The 20,883-nt window shown below is 39.3% G+C and overlaps 2 protein-coding genes across 2 annotated transcripts in view; both read left to right on the forward strand.

Moving 5' to 3' along the window:
- The window catches only part of gdpd4a (glycerophosphodiester phosphodiesterase domain containing 4a), a 30,616-nt gene extending 14,596 nt beyond the window's left edge, over positions 1–16,020 (forward strand). The window contains exons 11-17 of the mRNA XM_062419934.1: positions 333–483; positions 1,679–1,897; positions 2,978–3,135; positions 11,554–11,701; positions 13,957–14,039; positions 14,956–15,035; positions 15,914–16,020. Of these exons, the coding sequence (XP_062275918.1) occupies positions 333–483; positions 1,679–1,897; positions 2,978–3,135; positions 11,554–11,701; positions 13,957–14,039; positions 14,956–15,035; positions 15,914–16,020 (946 nt within the window). The remainder of the gene's footprint in view (positions 1–332; positions 484–1,678; positions 1,898–2,977; positions 3,136–11,553; positions 11,702–13,956; positions 14,040–14,955; positions 15,036–15,913) is intronic.
- LOC133980021 (E3 ubiquitin/ISG15 ligase TRIM25-like) lies at positions 8,872–10,571 on the forward strand. The gene has a single exon (XM_062418584.1). The coding sequence runs from the start codon at positions 8,887–8,889 to the stop codon at positions 10,540–10,542; it is 1,656 nt and encodes a 551-aa protein (XP_062274568.1). The 5' UTR covers positions 8,872–8,886; the 3' UTR covers positions 10,543–10,571.
- Positions 16,021–20,883: the final 4,863 nt, after the last annotated feature.

The following is a 20,883-nucleotide window of genomic DNA, read 5'->3' on the forward strand; positions in this document are numbered from 1 at the left end:
TTAAAGTTCAATATATATACATCTTATTAATTCCAAGTGAAATTAAGTGTATTCTTAAACCATACATGCCTCCATTACATATCTTTGTCGGAAGTGTTTGGTAAATGAATTTGAGGGACCATTGTAATAAATGTGTTTTTATGTATATATGTAAGATTATTGGACTATTGATATCAGAGTTGTTTTACTCCCTAATATCAGTGTTGGCATTGGACCCAAAAACCCAGTATCATACAGCCCCTACTTTTCACTCTTTACCTTACAATTCTGCATCCTACACTTCCCCTCCTTTATGTCCTTTAGTTTGTCACACATTCTCTTCCTCCGTGTAGTTACGACGGCGTTCCCTTCCTGATGCACGACTCCACGCTGAGGAGAACCACTAACGTCGAAGAGGTTTTCCCCAACCGAACGCACCTCGACGCCTCCTTGTTCACCTGGGCCGAGCTGCAGCAGCTGAACGCCGGCGACTGGTTCCTATTGGTGAGAGAGACACACACGCACACACACACACACACACACACACACACACACACACACACACACACACACACACACACACACACACACACACACACACACAGTTTTCAGACTGGTATTCATATCCTTCTTTGTTTTGCCTTGATACATAATGGAATGACACTGACATTTCCCCCCAGCTATTTCACACACACACACACACACACACACACACACACACACACACACACACACACACACACACACACACACACACACACACACACACACACACACACACACACACAGAAATTGTATATTGAGATATGCTTTTTGTTTGTTTATAAATTCAATACTATTAACACTAAAGGAGAATTGCAAATATGAATACTGTGACGTTTGAAGGCAACTTTCACACAAACTTAATGTCAAGTAGTCAATGTATAGGAATTAATTTAATGTTAATACATATATGTGTTTATGAATGTTTGTATTATATAAGACAATTCATGGTAAAAAGGAAGTTAATATATAATAATAAATAATACATTTTATTTGTATAGTGCTTTACAGAAACACGGGTAAAAAAGCAACAAAAAGAACAAAAGAAACACAGTGAACAGTGAGTTAAAATAAATATAAAAACATTAAAGTACACGTAAAATGAGAACACACAGTAAAACACTTGACGCGGGCATTAATCATGTAGGGAAATACTACTAATTAATGGATAGTGGAGAAGGGGAAGGACTAAATAAGTTTTTACTTCTTTCTACTTCTTTTCTGGCATGTATACTTTAGTGGTTTATAAGAGTTGGTGTATTGATTTCACTGTGTTTACTTTTAATTTGATTTAATTTTTTGCATGTTTGAAATAAACATTTAATCAAACATTCAATCAACCCAGGGGTGGTTGACACTAATCACTGTTCATTAAAATTGAATCAGGATCTCTTATGATGAACCCAGAGCTAAAAATAATGAATCTGTTAATAGAGAGAAGACAGATGGGATCCTTCTAAGTACCCCAATAAAAAGTTAAAATAAATTTTTCTGCATATAATAATAAAAATTTGCCATTATCAAAACCCACCAATAAATTCTGGGTTTTTTTGTGAGGCAAAACTACTAAAATAATTCAGCAGAACTATGAAATACTGAGTTTTCTAGTTAGTTTTCTGTTTATTTGAGTGCTAATGATGACTACTCTCTCTCACAGAGGGATCCATTCGGTACGGTGTCGTCTCTGTCAGAGGCGGACCGCTCCCACGCACAGAACCAGTCCGTTCCCTCGCTGGCCCAGTTCCTAGAGGTGGCTGCTCGTAGTGGCAGACTGGTGCTGTTTGACCTGCGCAGGCCACCGTACGGACATCCCTACAGTCAGTCGTACATTAACGTCACTCTGCAGGTGGTGCAGGAACACATCAACTCATCTCAGGTAAATTCACTGCATGGATGTAACAATAAAAAAGGAAAATAGGTTTTACTAAAATTATATTATAGGACATTTTTGGGGGTTTCTGTGTGATTTAGATGAAATGCAGTGAATAGAAGTTCAGACAAGTTATATGATTTAAGCTTCGTGTCGTTTCCTCCCGGGTCAAAATGACCCCGTCTGTTTTGAATGTTCCTTCCTCCCTCCCTTCCTCTCTCTTTCCTCCCTTCCTTCCTCCATTCCCCTTTCTTCCTTGTTTCTGTCCTTCCTTCCTCCCTCCTTCTTTCCTTCCCTCATTCCCCCCTTCCTTCCTCCCTTCCTCCCTCTCTCCTTCTCTCTTTCTTTCCTCCCCCCTACCTTCCTCCCTTCCTTTTTTCTTTCCTCCCTTCCTTCCGCCCTCCTTTCCTTCCTTCTTTCCTTCCTTCCCTCCCTCCTTCCTTCTTTCCTCCCTCCCTCCCTCCTACCTTCCTTCCTTCCTTCTTTCCTCCGTCCTTCCTTCCTTCCTTTCCTTCATCCCTTCCTTCTTTCCTTTTCTCCCTTCCTTCCTTCCTTCCTTCCCTCCTTCCTTCCTCCCTCCTTTTCATCCTTCTTCCTTCCTTCTTCCTCCCTTCCTTCCTTAACTCGAGGACAACAGGAGGGTTAAGACAGTGTAACTGTACTGTAGAGCTGGGCAATATATTGATATTATATCGATATCGTGATATGAGACTAGATATCATCTTAGATTTTGGATATCGTAATATCGCGATATGTCATCAGAGTTGTCGTTTGGTTTTAATGCTGCATTAAAGTAAAATATGTAATTTTCTGAACTTACAAAACTAAGTCAATTTACTTTTTACGCACTTTATCATTATATCTATACATTACTGATGATTATTTATCAAAGATTTCATAGTGTAAATATTTAGTGAAAGCATCAACAGTCATCTCTACATTATTGTTGTAATATCGATATCGAGGTATTTGCTCTAAAATATTGTGATATTTGATTTTGTCCATATCGCCCAGCCCTACTGTGCTGTAGAGAGCTCCAGCTGTGCTTTGTACCCATGTGTGTGTGTTTTTATGTGTGTGTTTTAGGTGCTGTGGCTGCCGTCTGAGGACAGGGAGATAGTTCAGGCCGTGGATCCGGAGCTGCAGCAGACGTCCGGAGAAAAAGCTTCAATTCAGGAGCTGACAGACAACCACATCTCCAGACTGAACCTGCACTACAGCTCCATGTCACAGCAGCAGATCAGGTGAGCACACACAGGAAGTTTATAAAGCAGGTAGAAGAACATGTGAAGTGCTGCATTCATGTTAAAAGCACAGTTTAGCAGTAAAACACAGACAGGAAGTAGAATTAGGCCGTGATGTTTCCAGAACTATGCATCTTGCCGACTAACACAAACTGAAGATGGAGACGCTGTAACAGACTTTACAGATATACTCGCAGACATTTTCTATAATATGTGTGACTGTTTTCATTAGTGTCTGTGTGTGTGAATGCTTTGTGTAACTTAATGAAGGTTATGTAACTACACTTATTAAAGTCCTCTGCAACAAACACTGTTCAGAAATACCTAAACTCAGGGGTGAAATCTAGCCAGTTCTGTTGAGGAGGGGGGCAGAGTTTCATAACACATGTTTACACACAGTACATATTCAGTGGTGCGTGGTTAATATTAGAGGAAGCCGATCAGCTTGGAGATCTCACATTTACCTGCTTTCACAAACCAGAACAGAACGAGTGCCGTAACCGCGGCTTCTCATTCGTGCTTATATCCAGTTTGTTGGGAACAATAGGATTTAAAAGGCTTTTGTGGAGTAAAAAAAAGGAAAATGCACAAAGTGTGATTTATTTTCTCTCTCCAAATACTGTAAAACCATGAGCACTCAGTTGTTGGTAACACAGGAATTATATGCATTAAAGCCTGTCTGATACTGGATTATTGGGGCTGATACCGATATAAGGGAGTAAAAAAATTCTGATGTCAACATACAGGCTGCTAAATATATATATATATATATATATATATATATATATTGGGGAGTAATTACTAAAGTCTGCATTCTTTCTGGTGTTGCTGTGAAACCTCCAATGAACCATCAGCAGATGATTTGTCTTGTCTTGACTTGTCTCCTCTTTTGTTCTGGTTAATAGCCGAGCTGCAGAGTAGTGAATGAGCTGAAGTCTCTCGGTAAAAAGTGCATTAAGATAAAGATCAAACATAATGTGTTCACACAATACACACTTGCACTAAAGTCAAGAACTCAGCTATATAATTATAAAACCCTCCTGATGTGAGTCTCTGATACTGTCTAGTGTGTGTGTGTGTGTGTGTGTGTGTGTGTGTGTGTGTGTGTGTGTGTGTGTGTGTGTGTGTGTGTGTGTGTGTGTGTGTGTGTGTGTGTGTGTGTGTGTGTGTGTGTAAATTATATAACTGAAGGTACAGATGGCCGTCATGTCCTCAGTGTCCTCGTCTGTCGCTGGTTGAACAACCTCAGGGAAGTGACAGGAAATGAGGGGAGGTGAGGAGAGAGGGGCAGAGGGTGAGAAGTTCATGGCAGGGGTGTGAAGAGGATGAAGAGGAGAGACACAGCAGGTGGAAGGCAGTTAAATTTGGCTTCTTAGAGCTCTGGCACCAATAAAGATATATGATAGATATTTACAATTATATTAAAAAAAGGAGAGAGAGAGAGAGACAAAAATAAAGGTTGTATTTCATAACGCTGACCGAGGTTCAGAAAGTTAAAGAGAGTGGAGGTGGTTTAGAAGAGAGGAGTGTCTGATTAGATAAGAGAGCGAGAGAGTAAGAGGTGGATTAGCATCACAAGAGAGAAGAAGAAGAGTGGGAGGTAATTGTACGAGAACTGTGGGAGAACAATCTGGACTCTGGAGAGAGGCGAGGAAGACGACCGAGTGAGTCACACACCGTTCCCCTGAAATAGTTTCTCTCTTTCTTTCACTCGTTTATCTCATCGAAATATCAGCTTTGATGGCGCTGCGTTTGTCATCAGCTACGGACGCCTGTTTGGATGAATCATGGCTGGACAAGTGGAAACAGTTGTCTTAAAGTTGCATGTGTGGTTATTATTATTATTATTATGAGTAGTGTTATGTGAGCAGGACTTTTAAATTCCAAGTTTTAATTCACAAATGATTAATTTTGGGGTTTTGCCTAAAATAAAACTTAAGTTACATTATTGTTTCTGATTGTTGATTAGCTAAATTAACCCTGACATACTGTTCATATTCAGACTCTTCGCAGTATCCCGTCATCAGTCACAGATAATAAGTGAGATTAATCCTTAAATTAAGCTTACAGAGAGCCGAAAGAGTTTATTATTCAGTTTTAACCATAGACTGTATATAAGAAATGGACGTAACATCCGTGACGTCACCCATTGGTTTGTGGACTGCTGCTCGGAGGCGAATAGTATCGGATCTGAGCAGCGCCATCTTGAAAATTTCAGGTGCATGCCGGGAAAAATAAAAACAGGGATTTTACTTATACGGGCATCAGGAGGAGCATGAGGCGCCCTCCTGAACCTGTGAACCAATCAACCTGTCAATCACGACGTAGCCACGCCCTAATGCATACCCTGCTTTATCGTCACATATAAAATCAGGGAGGCCAAAATGTCCCAAATGAACATCATACTGCATTGAAGAAGGCTTTAAACTAGCGAGTGAGACCATAAACACATTTTGAAAACGTTTACTGAGGTTAGAAATCAAGTGAGAAGTTTGTGAATTCTCCATTGACTTGTATAGAGACGGAAGTCCTTTTGACACCAAAACGGTCGCCCCCTGGTGGCCTTTTGATAGAATGCAGTCTTAAGTTACTTCCGCGTTGGCATCATTTCAGAGGGCCGGAACTCCCCGCCTGGTTTTAACACTTCTCGTTTATGGAGAAAAAAAAACATGAACTATATTAAATGTGAATGATTTAAATGTTTTAAAGAGAAGTCATCAAATTTCAGGCTAAATTAAGAAGTATTTAGAGTGTATTTACTGCTTTCAATTGTAAAAATAGGTCTAATTTGAGTTTGTGAGGGTTAAGGATTTATTACACTGTTGGGCTCTAAATGACAGATTTTTAAGGTTTCAATAAAACCTGCAGACGTCCGATTAAAACCTTTGCATATTTAGTTAAGACCCAGTGAAATGAAAAATGACTTTTCCCCTAAGAGGACTAACAAACATGAGAACTAATCAAAAATAAGAGGTAATTTGTTCATTCATTACAGTAGCAGCAGTTTGCAGTCAGAGAGGTTATGTATGTAGGTGCTATTAAAGTATGACGCTGCCATTCGTCACTGTTTCAGTAACTTCTCATTGAGATAAATCATTTGAGTTTAACTGTGTTGAACTGTGTCATAACCACAGAGATAATGGGACACACTCCTGGTTTTATTATCTGGCAGAGTATAATTTCCTCTCGGCTCTGATCTTCATCTTCATGGAAAATCAATGTCTCTAAATATCTCTCGCTCCGTCTCTGTCTCTGATCTCTCCTCCTCTTCCTCTGTCTGTTCTTCGGCCTCGCTCTCTCTGTTTACCTCGACAGATGATCATTAGACTTTCAAAGGAGGTTTCAAAGGACTTGTTTTAACATCTGTGTGTGTGTGTGTGTGTGTGTGTGTGTGTGTGTGTGTGTGTGTGTGTGTGTTTGTGTGTTTGTGTGTGTGTGTGTGTATGTGTGTGTGTGTGTGTGTGTGTGTGTGTGTGTGAGAGAGAGAAAGAAAGAGAGAGGTGACCTGAATGCCACCTAAGTAAATTTACTGCAGTACAGTTTGAGGTACTTGTACTTTACACAAGTACAGTTTGAGGTACTTGTACTTTACCGTAGTACAGTTTGAGGTATTTGTATGTTACTGCAGTACAGTTTGAGGTACTTGTACTTTACTGTAGTACAGTTTGAGGTACTTGTACTTTACTGTAGTACAGTTTGAGGTATTTGTATGTTACTGCAGTACAGTTTGAGGTACTTGTACTTTACTGTAGTATAGTTTGAGGTACTTGTACTTTACTGTAGTACAGTTGGAGGTACTTGTGCTTTACTGCAGTACAGTTTGAGGTACTTGTACTTTACTGTAGTACAGTTGGAGGTACTTGTACTTTACTGGAGTACAGTTTGAGGTATTTGTATGTTACTGTAGTACAGTTTGAGGTACTTGTACTTTACTGTAGTACAGTTTGAGGTACTTGTACTTTACTGGAGTACAGTTTGAGGTATTTGTATGTTACTGCAGTACAGTTTGATGTACTTGTACTTCACTGTAGTACAGTTTGAGGTACTTGTACTTTACTGTAGTACAGTTGGAGGTACTTGTACTTCACTGTAGTAGTTTGAGGTACTTGTGCTTTACTGCAGTACAGTTTGAGGTACTTGTACTTTACTGTAGTACAGTTTGAGGTACTTGTGATTTACTGCAGGACAGTTTGAGGTACTTGTACTTTACTGCAGTACCGTTTGAGGTACTTGTACTTTACTGTAGTATAGTTTGAGGTACTTGTGATTTACTGCAGGACAGTTTGAGGTACTTGTACTTTACTGTAGTATTTCCATGTGATGCTACTTTCTACATCTCAGAGGGAAATATTGTACTTTCTACTCCACTACATTTATTTGACAGCTTTAGTTACTTTTCAGATGCAGATTTGACACAATGGATAATATAACAAGCTTTTAAAATACAACACATTGTTAAAGATGAAACCAAAAAGCAGTGTGTAGTCGGCTCACATTTCAGATGTCTATGAGTTGTTAACAGCTCCACCTAATAGTGATTTTTCCCTCTAAACTTCTCACATGCTTTCATTTCAATAAATGTTCAAATGATCCAATATTTCAGCAAAAATCAAAGATTAGAGAAAAAGTCCAAAAACTGAAAACACATTTGTGTATCAGAACTTAGTTTCTTCTTCTTTCCTCTCCCATTAATCATCTCACCACCCCTCACATTTATCTGCTGACCCTTTGGAGGGGCCCCACCCCTAGGTTGGGAACCACTGGACTAAACTAGCTAACTGTATATAAAGTAGTGTAAACTAGCTCCACCTCCAGCAGCTACAACAGTAACATGCTGCTCTAACACTGATGCTTCACTATTAATAATCTAATGATGTCATAATAATAATATATCAGTCAGAGGACCAAACCACTACTTTTACTGTAATACTGCATACTACATCACTCATAATACTGCAGTACTTTTACTGTAATACTGCATACTACATCACTCAAAAACTGCAGTACTTTTACTGTAATACTGCATACTACATCACTCAAAAACTGCAGTACTTTTACTGTAATACTGCATACTACATCGCTCATAATACTGCAGTACTTTTACTGTAATACTGCATACTACATCACTCATAATACTGCAGTACTTTTACTGTAATACTGCATACTACATCGCTCATAATACTGCAGTACTTTTACTGTAATACTGCATACTACATCACTCATAATACTGCAGTACTTTTACTGTAATACTGCATACTACATCGCTCATAATACTGCAGTACTTTTACTGTAATACTGCATACTACATCGCTCATAATACTGCAGTACTTTTACTGTAATACTGCATACTACATCGCTCATAATACTGCAGTACTTTTACTGTAGGAGGATTTTTAATGTAGAACTTTTACTTGTAATGGAGTATTTGTACATAGCAGTAAAATTAAATGTTGAGCAGATTTTAACTGAGACTTTACTGTAAATGAGGAAACACAGTTTGAATCCACAGTGCGGCTCCTTGTCCTGATAACCGTCCCTGTTCTTTAAACACAACAAGCTCCACTCTGGGATCAGAGTTCCTTGTTCTCTCCCTTCAGGTCTACAGTTTGTAGATGGGTGTAACCAACATGTGACGCAGCACAGAGCTGTCAGGCTGCATTTATGACTGAGTCACATGATCAGATCAAAGTTCACACCTGTTTTATTTATCAGGAAGTGAAGCTCAGTCAGTCGTTGCCTCCGAGAGCTGAAATGGCACAGAAAGATCAGCTCGACCAAGAAACAATCAGCTGTTCAATCTGTCTGGATCTACTGAAGGATCCGGTGACTACTACCTGTGGACACAGCTACTGTATGAGCTGTATTAAAGGATTCTGGGATGGAGAGGATCAGAGGAAGATCTACAGCTGCCCTCAGTGCAGAGAGGCCTTCACACCGAGGCCTGTCCTGAAGAAAAACACCATGTTAGCAGCTTTAGTGGAGCAGCTGAAGAAGACTGGACTCCAAGCTGCTCCTGCTGATCACTGCTATGCTGGACCTGAAGATGTGGCCTGTGATGTCTGCACTGGGAGGAAGCTGAAAGCATTCAAGTCCTGTCTGGTGTGTCTGGCCTCTTACTGTGAGAATCACCTCCAGTCTCACTATGAATCACCTACATTTAAGAAACACAAGCTGGTGGAGCCCTCCAAGAAGCTCCAGGAGAACATCTGCTCTCGTCATGATAAGTTGATGGAGATTTTCTGCCATACTGATCAGCAGATTATCTGTTATCTCTGCTCTGTGGATGATCATAAAGGCCACGACACAGTCTCAGCTGCAGCAGAAAGGACTGAGAGGCAGAGAGAGCTCGAGGTGAGTCGACTAAACATCCAGCAGAGAATCCAGCACAGAGAGAAAGATGTGAAGCTGCTTCAACAGGAGGTGAAGGCCATCAGTCTCTCTGCTGATAAAGCAGTGGAGGACAGTGAGAAGATCTTCACTCAGCTGATCCGTCTCCAGAAAAGAAGCTCTGATGTGAAGCAGCAGATCAGATCCCAGCAGGAAACTGAAGTGAGTCGAGTTAAAGAGCTTCAGGAGAAGCTGCAGCAGGAGATCACTCAGCTGAAGAGGAAAGACGCTGAACTGAAGCAGCTCTCACACACAGAGGATCACAACCAGTTTCTACACAACTACCCTTCAGTGTCACAACTCAGTGAACCTACAGACTCATCCAGCATCAATATCCGTCCTCTGAGATACTTTGAGGATGTGAAAGCAGCTGTGTCAGAGCTCAGAGATCTACTACAGGACATCCTGAGGGACAAATGGACAAACATCTCACTGACAGGGACTGAAGTGGACGTTTTACTGTCAGAACCAGAACCCAAGACCAGAGCTGGGTTCTTAAAATATTCACGTGAAATCACTCTGGATCCAAACACAGCACACGCAAATCTGTTATTATCTGATGGGAACAGAAAAGTAGAATGGACGGGTCTACAGTCTTATTCTAGACACACAGACAGATTCACTGATTATTATCAGGTCCTGAATAGAGAGAGTCTGACTGGACGTTGTTACTGGGAGGTGGAGTGGAGAGGAGAAAGAGTGTGTGTATCAGTCGCATACAAGAATATCAGCAGATCAGGAAATAAATCTATATTTGGATTTAATGACAGATCTTGGTCTTTATGGTGTTACCCTAACAGTTATGTATTTAACTTCAACAACAATAAAACTGCCGTCTCAGGTCCTGTTTCCTCCAGAGTCGGAGTGTACCTGGATCACAGAGCAGGTATTCTGTCCTTCTACAGCGTCTCTGAAACCTTGACTCTCCTCCACAGAGTCCAGACCACATTCACTCAGCCTCTCTATGCTGGACTTTATGTTTATGTTGGATCCACAGCTGAGTTGTGTAAAGTGAAATAGACAGAAGTTATTTCAGACTTCATGTGTCAGATGTTGTAATTCTTCATGTTTTTGTCTCCATGTTTCTGAGCTGCTCAGAGATCAGCTGACATGCTAATAGTGATATTCAACACTTTGTTTACTTTTAACCTTCACTGACATTTCTTCAGATGAAAATGTGAACTTCTCTTTGTTCTAAATGTTAGTTTCATGTTTGTATTGATGTATTTGTGTCTGTTGTTTCTTAAACAGAGAAAACAGCAGAACTTCCTTCATCACAGATATTTTGTTCTCATCACTTTGTAAATTCATAAAGAAATGTTCAATCAAACTGTAATGATCATGATAATAATCATTAATGATGTTCTTGTACATAGCTGACATTCTGGGTTAAACTAACTGACTGTGTGGATGAAGTCAATCTGAACATGAAATCATTGATCACACTTTACTGATTGGATGTGTGAACAATCTGAAGCTTCAATAATCAATAAACAGGATTTTTATCAACATTGATCAAAGTGTTTTCTTCTCATTCAAAGCTTGTGTACTTTTACTGTAATACTGCATACTACATCACTGATAATACTGCAGTACTTTTACTGTAATACTGCATACTACATCACTCATAATACTGCTGTACTTTTACTGTAATACTGCATACTACATCACTCATAATACTGCAGTACTTTTACTGTAATACTGCATACTACATCGCTCATAATACTGCAGTACTTTTACTTGGAATTTGCTATTTTGGTACTTTTACTACTTGTACTTTGTCCACCACTTTTTCATCTCAAATCACCACTGTCTCATCCCTTTATTCATCCCTCTGTTTTACAGTCGTCTGCAGTAATCAAATATTTACTGACATTAATGTTGACAGTTAAGTTCATGCCACTGTACTGCTGTGTCAATTTGAATGGGTCAATAAAGATACCACTTATCTTATCAATAAAGCACTAAAGGTCACTTTTCTTCATGCTCACCCTGTCTAACCCCTCCTCTCTCCTCTCCTCTCCTCTACAGTAAGTACCGCTCAGTGAACATCAGCACTAACCTGTATGTGATCAACCAGCCCTGGCTCTACACACTGGCCTGGTGCTGCGGCGCTCAGTCTGTCACCACCAACTCCATCCACATCCTGTCCAACATCGACCAGCCGCTCTTCCTCATGGTGAGCCTCATGTTCGACTCCGTCATCAGACATTACGATCCTCCAGAAAGGTTGCATCGTGTTTTTTAAAGGTTTATGAGTGATTTCACAGACTCTGCTGCTGTTTGCACACATTAGTTAACCTACAAAATAAACTGAAGGCATCTGTGACGTCATTTAAAGCACATAAAAAACGCCCTTTAAACATTTACAAATGATCTTTCTAAATAATTAAAGTTGTCTAATTTTAAAAAGATACTTTTTATTGAGTGTAAACAAACAGAACAGGGTACAATAACCCCACCACAGACAGCTGTATAGCACACGCAACAGAAGAGGGAGAGGAAAGAAATAAAGAAAATAACAATAATAAAGCTAAACTAGAAAATTCCAGGGACATTTTGAGTGCCACGGGGCTGCTGCTGGGACGAGTACATGATTTATTTCCAGTGTTCAAAAGTCACCTTACTTTGGTTTCGAGTATTAAGTACATCTTACTAGTCAGTATCAAGTGTAATGTACTTTATTCTCAACTTAACATCCCTCAAAATATTAAGTAAATGTTCATCATATTTAAGCATAAATAATATTTATTTAAACTAATTAAGTAAAGTCTACTTCATTTTTTCACAGACAGGAACATCACTGTTATGAAATTATTAAGTAAATCTTATCATTAAGAGAGTAGATTTTATTATACTTTTTTATTTTAAATTACTTTGTTGTATGAAATTATATTACTCATTATAATTATGTACATTTAGTTCATCTTCTATTGATAAATGTTGAATCTTTTTATACACCACAAATCATACAACTACAATACAAAACAATACAATACAATAAAACTATTTATTTTGTCCACTGTAAACATGAATTAATAACTCCATTCAAATGAATTAGCTCAGTTAACTGGCAAAACAGACAGACAGGAATTAGCCAATCACAAAAAAGTAGCTCAGTTTCTGCCCAGCAACAGGTTGCTAAGGGCAGCTAAGGCCCTACGGTTGCTACGGCGATGTGAGAATCTGCTTGGAAAAAATTCTCAAAATGCCCCCAGAATTTGGCTTCTGACAAGGTCCCGAACAATTGCAAACTGTGAGAAAACCGTAACTCCTGTCCAAAAACCGAAAACACCGTGAGAGACACAGAAGCCGGCAGTTTATTTGTGTGTTTATTTTATTCAGATATTCCTTAAAATGAGCGCATAAGCTCAGTGCGAAGACAGAGTGAGATTCTTTTGAAAAAAAAGACGATTACATTAGGGTCAATGGGGAGCGAGACAAGTATTGCCGCCGGTCTCGGCCCCCCCCCCGTTTAAATTTTGTGCAGACCCCGCCTGTCAACGTCACATTTTACGAATCCCAACACCTATGTCTACATTTTGACAAAAAATTATTTGTCTCCTTTTTACGGTTTGGCCGTGAGCTCGAGTTACAAATAAAAATTAAGGTTATTTTTTACTGGTTCTCGCACTCAAGCTAACCACTCTAACTTTGAAGAAAAAGTGATTTCCACTCCTCGTTTGACTGCTCATAGTTTGAAAAGTTTACATGTTATGTAAAAACAGTTTGATGTTTTGGAGAGAGCACAAGTTTTCCTCCGTTTTAAAGTCTGAATCACATTTGTACATGCAGGTATGAGAGAGCTAGGTGACTCCGAAAAAAGGTGAAATTAAGGTAAAATTTGGTGGGTTTAAAAAAAAAAAAAAAATCCCATTCATTTCCAATGGAGAATTATTCCTGTTTTTTTGGGAATTACTTTGGAAAAAATTGGAATTTCAACACCAAAAGTCATAGCACCTCTTTCCCAATCGAGCCGCACGTTTTGATGTATATATTGTCGGGGTTTTCTCAAAGCTGCGGGACGAGTTACGCGCCGAAATTTGGCGGAAGAATAATAAAAAGTATGGCTTTGCCCCGAGGCACTCCTCTGCAGCATAGCATGCTGTAGAGGAGTGCCTCGGAGCTGCAAACCCGTGGCACTAATAAATAAATAAAATACAAAAGATGAATATGCTGACTAACCAAATGAGATGAAACAAGTTGGCTAATTTTTGTTATAAGCACCAGTTTTTCCTCGATAAGGAAGTTCTCATTATTTTCCTTTTCTTAATGAACACGTGGCTGAGTGCAGTTGAGTGGGAAGGTGTCCGAAATGTTGAGGTTTACATAAGTGTCCCATCGCTTTGTTTAAGATCCAGTGAGTTTGAGTAAGTTTTTAAGAAGGAGCGTTAAATTCGTTAATAAATGATTTTTCTGTTTCTCTCTCTCCAGTCTCCAGAGGAATACACTCTGATGTGGATCCTGACTGATGTCGTATCTGCCTTCCTCATCATCGCCATTTTCATTTTCCACTGGTGCGTAGACACACACACACACACACACACACACACACACACACACACAGAGGCTGCTCCTCTGCTCTTCTTGTTGGGTGTCGAGGCGATGCAGAGATGAGTCATCCCGGCTGCTGATGAGGTTTTATTATGAATAATGTGAGAGATAATATGAAAATGTTTCACCTGTGTAAACTGTGTGACACACTGATCACTTTTCTCTTTAGTTCCTCAGTTCCTGTGGAAAAGTCGCTCTTTGTGATTTGGTCTAAAAGAGGAACTTAAAAGGGGAATATAAGATAAAATTATACAATCAAATACATGTTACTGTTGGTGATAAAGTTCCAGCTGCTGGTTGTAAAGGTTTAAAGGACACATGATCATTACAGTAATCCAGTCTAGTGGATACAGAGCAGGTGTGAAAGGTGCTTAAAGGTGATAAAAAAAGATGATTTACAGACATTTTTAATATGATTCAGGAGAAAATGTGAAATTAACTCATTAACTCACATAATGAGGATATGAAGATGAGAGGTTAACTTTTCATGACGTCCTTTGTTATTGTTTTAATTGTATGTCATCATCAGTTTTCCTCTCCTCTCCCTTTATACCTGAAGTTTAATCAACACTCACCTGGACACACACACACACACACACACACACACACACACACACACACACACACTCAGTATAGACATCAAAGTAAGTTACAGTGATAAATATACATCCACATAAACAGACATCTGGTTGTCCTCTGCTGCGCTGATCTGTCTCTTTGGTGTTTGCGTGTGTGTGTGTGTGTGTGTGTGTGTGTGTGTGTGTGTGTGTGTGTGTGTGTGTGTGTGTGTGTGTGTGTGTGTGTGTGTGTGTGTGTGTGTGTGTGTGTGTGTGTGTGTATATGTGTGTGTGTGTGCGTGCGTGCGTGTGTGTGTCACAGGTGGAGAGAGAGAGGCCTGCCCTTCTGGTCTGGCAGCCGTCAGACTCACGAGAACGGACCGTACAGCAAGTTCAGGACAGGTATGACATTTGTCTGTGTGGTTGAATGCATATTTATATATTTATATGTTTATATGTTTATATATGATGAGCCTCATTTCCCTTGAATCTAATGTCTCGTCACAGCTGATGAAGCAACATTTATCTGATTTGGAGTCTTTATTGATGAGGCAGCGAGCCAGAGGATTAGGATTCTACAACTTTATCTTATTTCATAATAACAACAATAATAATAATAATGATAATAATAATAATAATAATAATAAATACACACAAACAATTTGAGAAGATTGAATAATAATTCAGAGCTGTTAGAAAAGCCCTTTTTGATGGAGCTCGGCTGGCTGTGACTCCAAACACAAACACGTCTTTTTAGCTTCCTCTTTACTCAACACACAGATATTATTGATATATTATATATTGATTTTGATTATCTGGGGGTAATAAAAAGAAACAAACACTCAAACTTCATAAAATGTTGGAATATTCCTTTAAATGTCGCTCGGCTCACTAAAACGCAGAGCAGCAGAGACGAGACGTTATATTTTATGATCATTGTCTTTGCATGTAGTGATCCCCTGCTGTGTGTGTGTGTGTGTGTGTGTGTGTGTGTGTCAGACTCTTCGGAGGTCCTGTGTGTTCGATGGAGCCCCCTCCACACTGACTCCCCTGCTGGAGCTCCCTTCGGTCTTCAACCCATGACACCCTGCATGTCAACCCTGCATGTAAAAAAAACAAAAAACCCTTCAGCAACCTTTTATAAACCTTGAACGCTCTTTAAACTGTAAACGCTTCTGTATGTGCCCCCCCCCCTCCTCCCACTGAGCCTCTACTTTACCCCTAAATGCTCAATGACATGTGACAGTATAAACTTTATCCTCTCTCTCTCTGTTTTGCAGAGTTGAGCGACGTGTGGTCCGTCTCCAGCGTCAATGTGCGACCAGACCTACGGAGCTCGCCCAGTTCACCCAGTGCTCCTCACCTGCCCACCATCACAGAGGAGTGACTGGACTGGGGGAGAGAGAGAGAGAGAGAGAGGAGGAAAGAGAGACAGAGAGAGAGAGAGAGAGAGAGAGACTTATGGCGCTTTTCCACTATACAGTTCCAGCACTACTCGACTCGGTTTGGTATCAGGAATGACCTTTTCCATTACTATAGTTCCTCCTCAACGTGGGCGGGGTCGTCATAGCGACACAAACACATAAACAATGGAGGACATGGAGGCGATGGTGTACTTGCTGCTGTATGAGGCTTTCTGTCTCACACAAAGCGAGAGAAGAGAAACCAATCTCTGTAACGATGTTGTTGGTATTTAAAAATGGCGGGTTTGATTGAATGGCTCATGACTCTTCCAGTGACTCTCTGACCAATCAGTGGCCAGCAGTCTGTTGACGTCACATTTTAGTATTGGCTCGGCTCGCTTGGAACCTCGGCGGAGCAGATACTATCCCTGATGGTAACACAAAAAAAACTGAGTAGAGTCGAGCCAAGTAGTGTTAGAACTGTATAGTGGAAAAGCGCCATAAGAGAGAGAGAGAGAGGCTAGAATGAGACGAGGGAAAATAAAGCACCTGAAAACTTGATTTCAAATCTTCAAGTTTTTCTCTGTAATATAAAAATAAGCAACAAAGAAAGACCAGCGAGAGAAGCTCAGATTTTCTTTTTCTTTTCTTTTTTTAACACATATTTAAAATACAGATCAATGTGAAAGGGACCAAGAATAGAAGAGAAGTACAAACAAAGGTAAAGAAAACTCTCATCTTTCTCCACTTTTCTTCCTCTCCACTTTTCCTCCTCCATCTGTGGACCGAATGCACAAACTGAACCAAACTTCCTTCACTGAGCTGCCAGCAGGGGGGGACGAGGAGCAGCAGAGACGCTCTGTGCAGGACGAGAGCGCCACCCAGTGTCCATTCCCCCCCACTGTATAATGTCATCTTTACCATTAACATTAACATTAAGGTGTGTGTGTGTGTGGGGGGGGGCAGTGAGGACAATTTAACACTGTTCCCTCCTCCTCTCGCCTCCACCTCAAGTTAAAGGCCGACACGCTTCTTGAGAAAATTTTTCCTTTTTATCATCAGCTGAAGCTCAACGACGCAAGAATTCAAAGATACTAAAAACCTCACCAAAAAAAAGAAAGAAATTATATTTACCTGCTGTAGTAATTTTAGACGAGTCAACTTTCACACCTGTTTCACCGCCTCGTTGTTTCATGTCGATCAAACGTTTGTCAGGAAGTGAAGCTCCGAGTGACTGAAAGGTGACGAAGTAGGCGAAAAAAGTGGAACGGACTCTCTACTTCATCTTCAGCTGTACAGACATCAGGTGCATCAGACCAAACCTTTAAAAAAAACAAAAAACATGTCTTAAACATATTAATTCTGTGCGTCTGTCTGTGAGTTTCGTCGGTTGCCTGAACTGAACTGAACTGAACACTGTTGGACTGACAGAATGAATGTAAACCCGAGGCTTAAAAGTAAAAAAGAAACAAAAAAAAAGAAGGTAATTAGTTATTATTCATGTTTGTACTAAAGTTGAATGTATTAATCATGGAAGTTGAAGTGAGGACACAGTGTGAGAAAGGTTTTTTTTTTGGGCTGGAAAGTCGTCGTTTTTCAGTTTGGCTACAGGTTTGTGTGCCAAATGTATCAGCTGCTCTGAATAAATCTTTAAAAAAAGAAAAATAGAAAAAAGCTTTTGAGTATTCAGACCTCGTATTCTTTTTAAAAGACAGTGAATGCAGCATCAGCTTTTTCCTTAACGCACACAGCTGCTTCCTGTGACTGTATGATTTACTAACTGAAGTCTCAACTTTTCCAGGAGTGAAATCCTCGAGGTTGGAGGCCTTTTTACATTTTTATTTATGTTATTTTATCCCATTTTTTTTAGAGGTTTTTCTGGTTTGCTGCACAGAGTCAGACGTGAAGCAGGAAGTGTTACAGTAAGTGCCATTAAAAGAGTGTATGACTTTGTTTGTCAGTATTCAGCACAGTTAAAAATGTTCTTTATTTTCCTTTTTAGTCAACAAATCAATTCACTTATTGTTTGTGTATCCAAAGTCTGATATATCTTATTTCTTCGGTGTCCAGAAACGATTAAAAACAGATTTAACCTTCCTGTCGACTGCACAACTTTTGTCCTCTTAGGTAAATTTTAACTGTTTACAAAGTATAAATTATTGCCCAATTCTGTGTTAAACCAACTTCATTCCAACAATTTTTACACTTATTTTTGGATATAATGTTAAATAGGCCTCATTTAAACAAAACTATACCTAATTTTTTTTAAAAAGGAGAAATTATGAATTATTTCAACTAAATTTAAGATCAGAGGAAAATATGTTGATGTTTTATAACAAATTGATCAAGTTTAATCAGGATACAGTTTAGAAACATATCTGAATGTCAGCAGATAATCACACCTGTTGTCCTCATGGGTCAAAACTGTTTATAAAGCGTAAAGTACAAAGGCATTTAGCATAAACCCGCCCCTGCTGCTGTAGGTATAATAGGTATAAATACATTCAGCGCACACTACTACTACTACAGTCTACAGTTAGCCAGTTAGCTGAGTTAGCTGCCGAGTTAGCAGCAGAAAGCTCTCAGACCTAGCGTCCATGTTTCTGGTAGAGGTGGTGACTTTGATTGACAGGTGACACTTGGTAGGGGGCGGGGCTTCAACAACTGGAGGTTTAATCGTTTTAGGACAACAACAGAGGAATAAGATATATCAGACTTTGGATGCACATTCAATACTTGTTAGTCGATCGGTTCATTGTTGGTTTGAAGAAAAATATAGAAAACTGATTTATTATTTAATGTGGAGGTTAGGAAACATAACAATACGTACTTCCTGACACATCATACATGCTCAGACCTGCAGCTGTTAAACAGTTCAGTCACATTTAACCTGCTTCCTGAACACACAAACATGATTTTATCTGTCATTCAGTATTTTATTTTCTGTTATCTGTCATTTTTGTCTGAAGAGAGAGAAACGTATGACGGCAATCAGACATTTTTTAAGGCAACACGAGACCTCTGAATGAGACTAAAACATCACAGCAGATATAATCACATGACTGTAAACTTTAAACGCTACCAAACGACATCCTGCGCTGTATCGTAATGTTTTTATGAGTTTAGCTTTTTTTTTGTTGAACCTGTTTTTATGTTCCTGTTGAGAATATACTCGCTGATTATTTTGTATGTGGATAAATGTTTAGTTACAGTTATTAATCACCACAGCGACACAAAGCTACACTTAATCTGATGTTTCCCACTGTGACACCGTAGATTTCCCATCAGAGAGGTTTTGACTTTTTATGTGATAGATGCTTTTTTACAGTAATCATCCCGCAAAATCTGACTTTTTAAAACATCAAACTCTTGGTTGCTATAGATCTTCATGGTGTAAGTAAAGAAATTCATTATTTTCTAACGCAAGCTAACCTTGCATGCTGCTCTGCATGTTATTTCAGCAAAGATAAAGCAAAGCAAACATAAATGAGTGTTAAAAACCATAAAGCAGATTCAGATCTAAAAATACACGACGATGATTGTTGAGGAAAAACCATAGACTGTAAATAAAATGGACGTAACATCCGTGACGTCACCCATTGGTTTGTGGACTGCTGCTTGGAAGCCAATAGTTTAACCTTCACCCTAATGCATACCCTGCTTTATCGTCAAATATAAAATCAGGGAGGCCAAAATGTCCCAAATGAACATCATACTGCATTGAAGAAGGCTTTAAACTAGCGATTGAGACCATAAACACATTTTGAAAACGTTTACTGAGGTTAGAAATCAAGTTAGTGAATTCTCCATTGACTTGTATAGAGACGGAAGTCCTTTTGACACCAAAACGGTCGCCCCCTGGTGGCCTTTTGATAGAATGCAGTTTTATCTCAAACACCTTCACCTCAGACTTGTGACCAAAATAAATTAATTCATGTAAAAGATTTTTTAGGCCTCGTTTGATCCATGTTTCGCTGTTTGACTCAGTTCATGCAAGTAGGAGCAGGCGATACGGCAAAAATATCATATCATGATTATTTTCAGGCAGGATCACGATCCACAATCTCATCATGATTCTTTTTGTTTACTATTTTATAAATTTACTGAACAGCTGCTCAAGATTAAAAAAACATAACATAACCACTGAAAGACTCAGACAAAAAATGACATTAAAACACAAACAATTCCCAAAATAAACAAGAGCCGCTGTTAAAAAGTAGTAAAATGGATATTTGCAGTAAAACAGTTAAAACCAAACTAATTTGAAGCTGAAAATCAATCAGTTTTAATCATTCACCATCTAATATCGTCATATCGCTCTCCTCTATACTTGCAAGAATGTGCTGTCCTTATTTTAACTTCAATCTGCTGGTACAACTTCCTGTTAAATAAATTTGTCCCCAGCAGCAGCAGCAGCAGCAGTGTGAAAGCGTGGACTCGTGGTTTAACTCAGACAGGAAGCTGGTGGTCAGTGGACAGTTTTAGATGCACAAAAGCAGACAGTGTGGACGTAAAGAACCACGGAAAGAATCAAACATCTCTAATTAAATAAATAAAGACGTAGAGCGCCTCAGAGGCTTTTGGTGCTGAGAAGCTCACAGTGGAACATTTCTGTAGCATTTAAACATCATCGCGCTGTTTTAAAGAAGCTTTCCTATTTTATTTTATTTTGTTTGTTCATTTGTTTGTTTTTTTACATTTCACTGTAACTTTTTCTCTGATTGTAAATGTCATCTGGTATTAAAATATTAGAGAAAAAAAAGGTTTGGGTGTTGGTAGCACTGTCTGTGGTGGTTCTTTAATTTTCATCTGCTGCTGTGTTTTTTCTTCTTCTTGTTCCTACAGTT

This window comes from Scomber scombrus, chromosome 5 (assembly GCF_963691925.1).
Source record: "Scomber scombrus chromosome 5, fScoSco1.1, whole genome shotgun sequence".
NCBI lineage: Eukaryota > Metazoa > Chordata > Actinopteri > Scombriformes > Scombridae > Scomber > Scomber scombrus.

Coding starts and splice junctions, on each gene's coding strand:
- LOC133980021 (XM_062418584.1), top strand. CDS start 8,887: ATGGCACAGAAAGATCAGCTCGACCAAGAAACAATCAGCTGTTCAATC.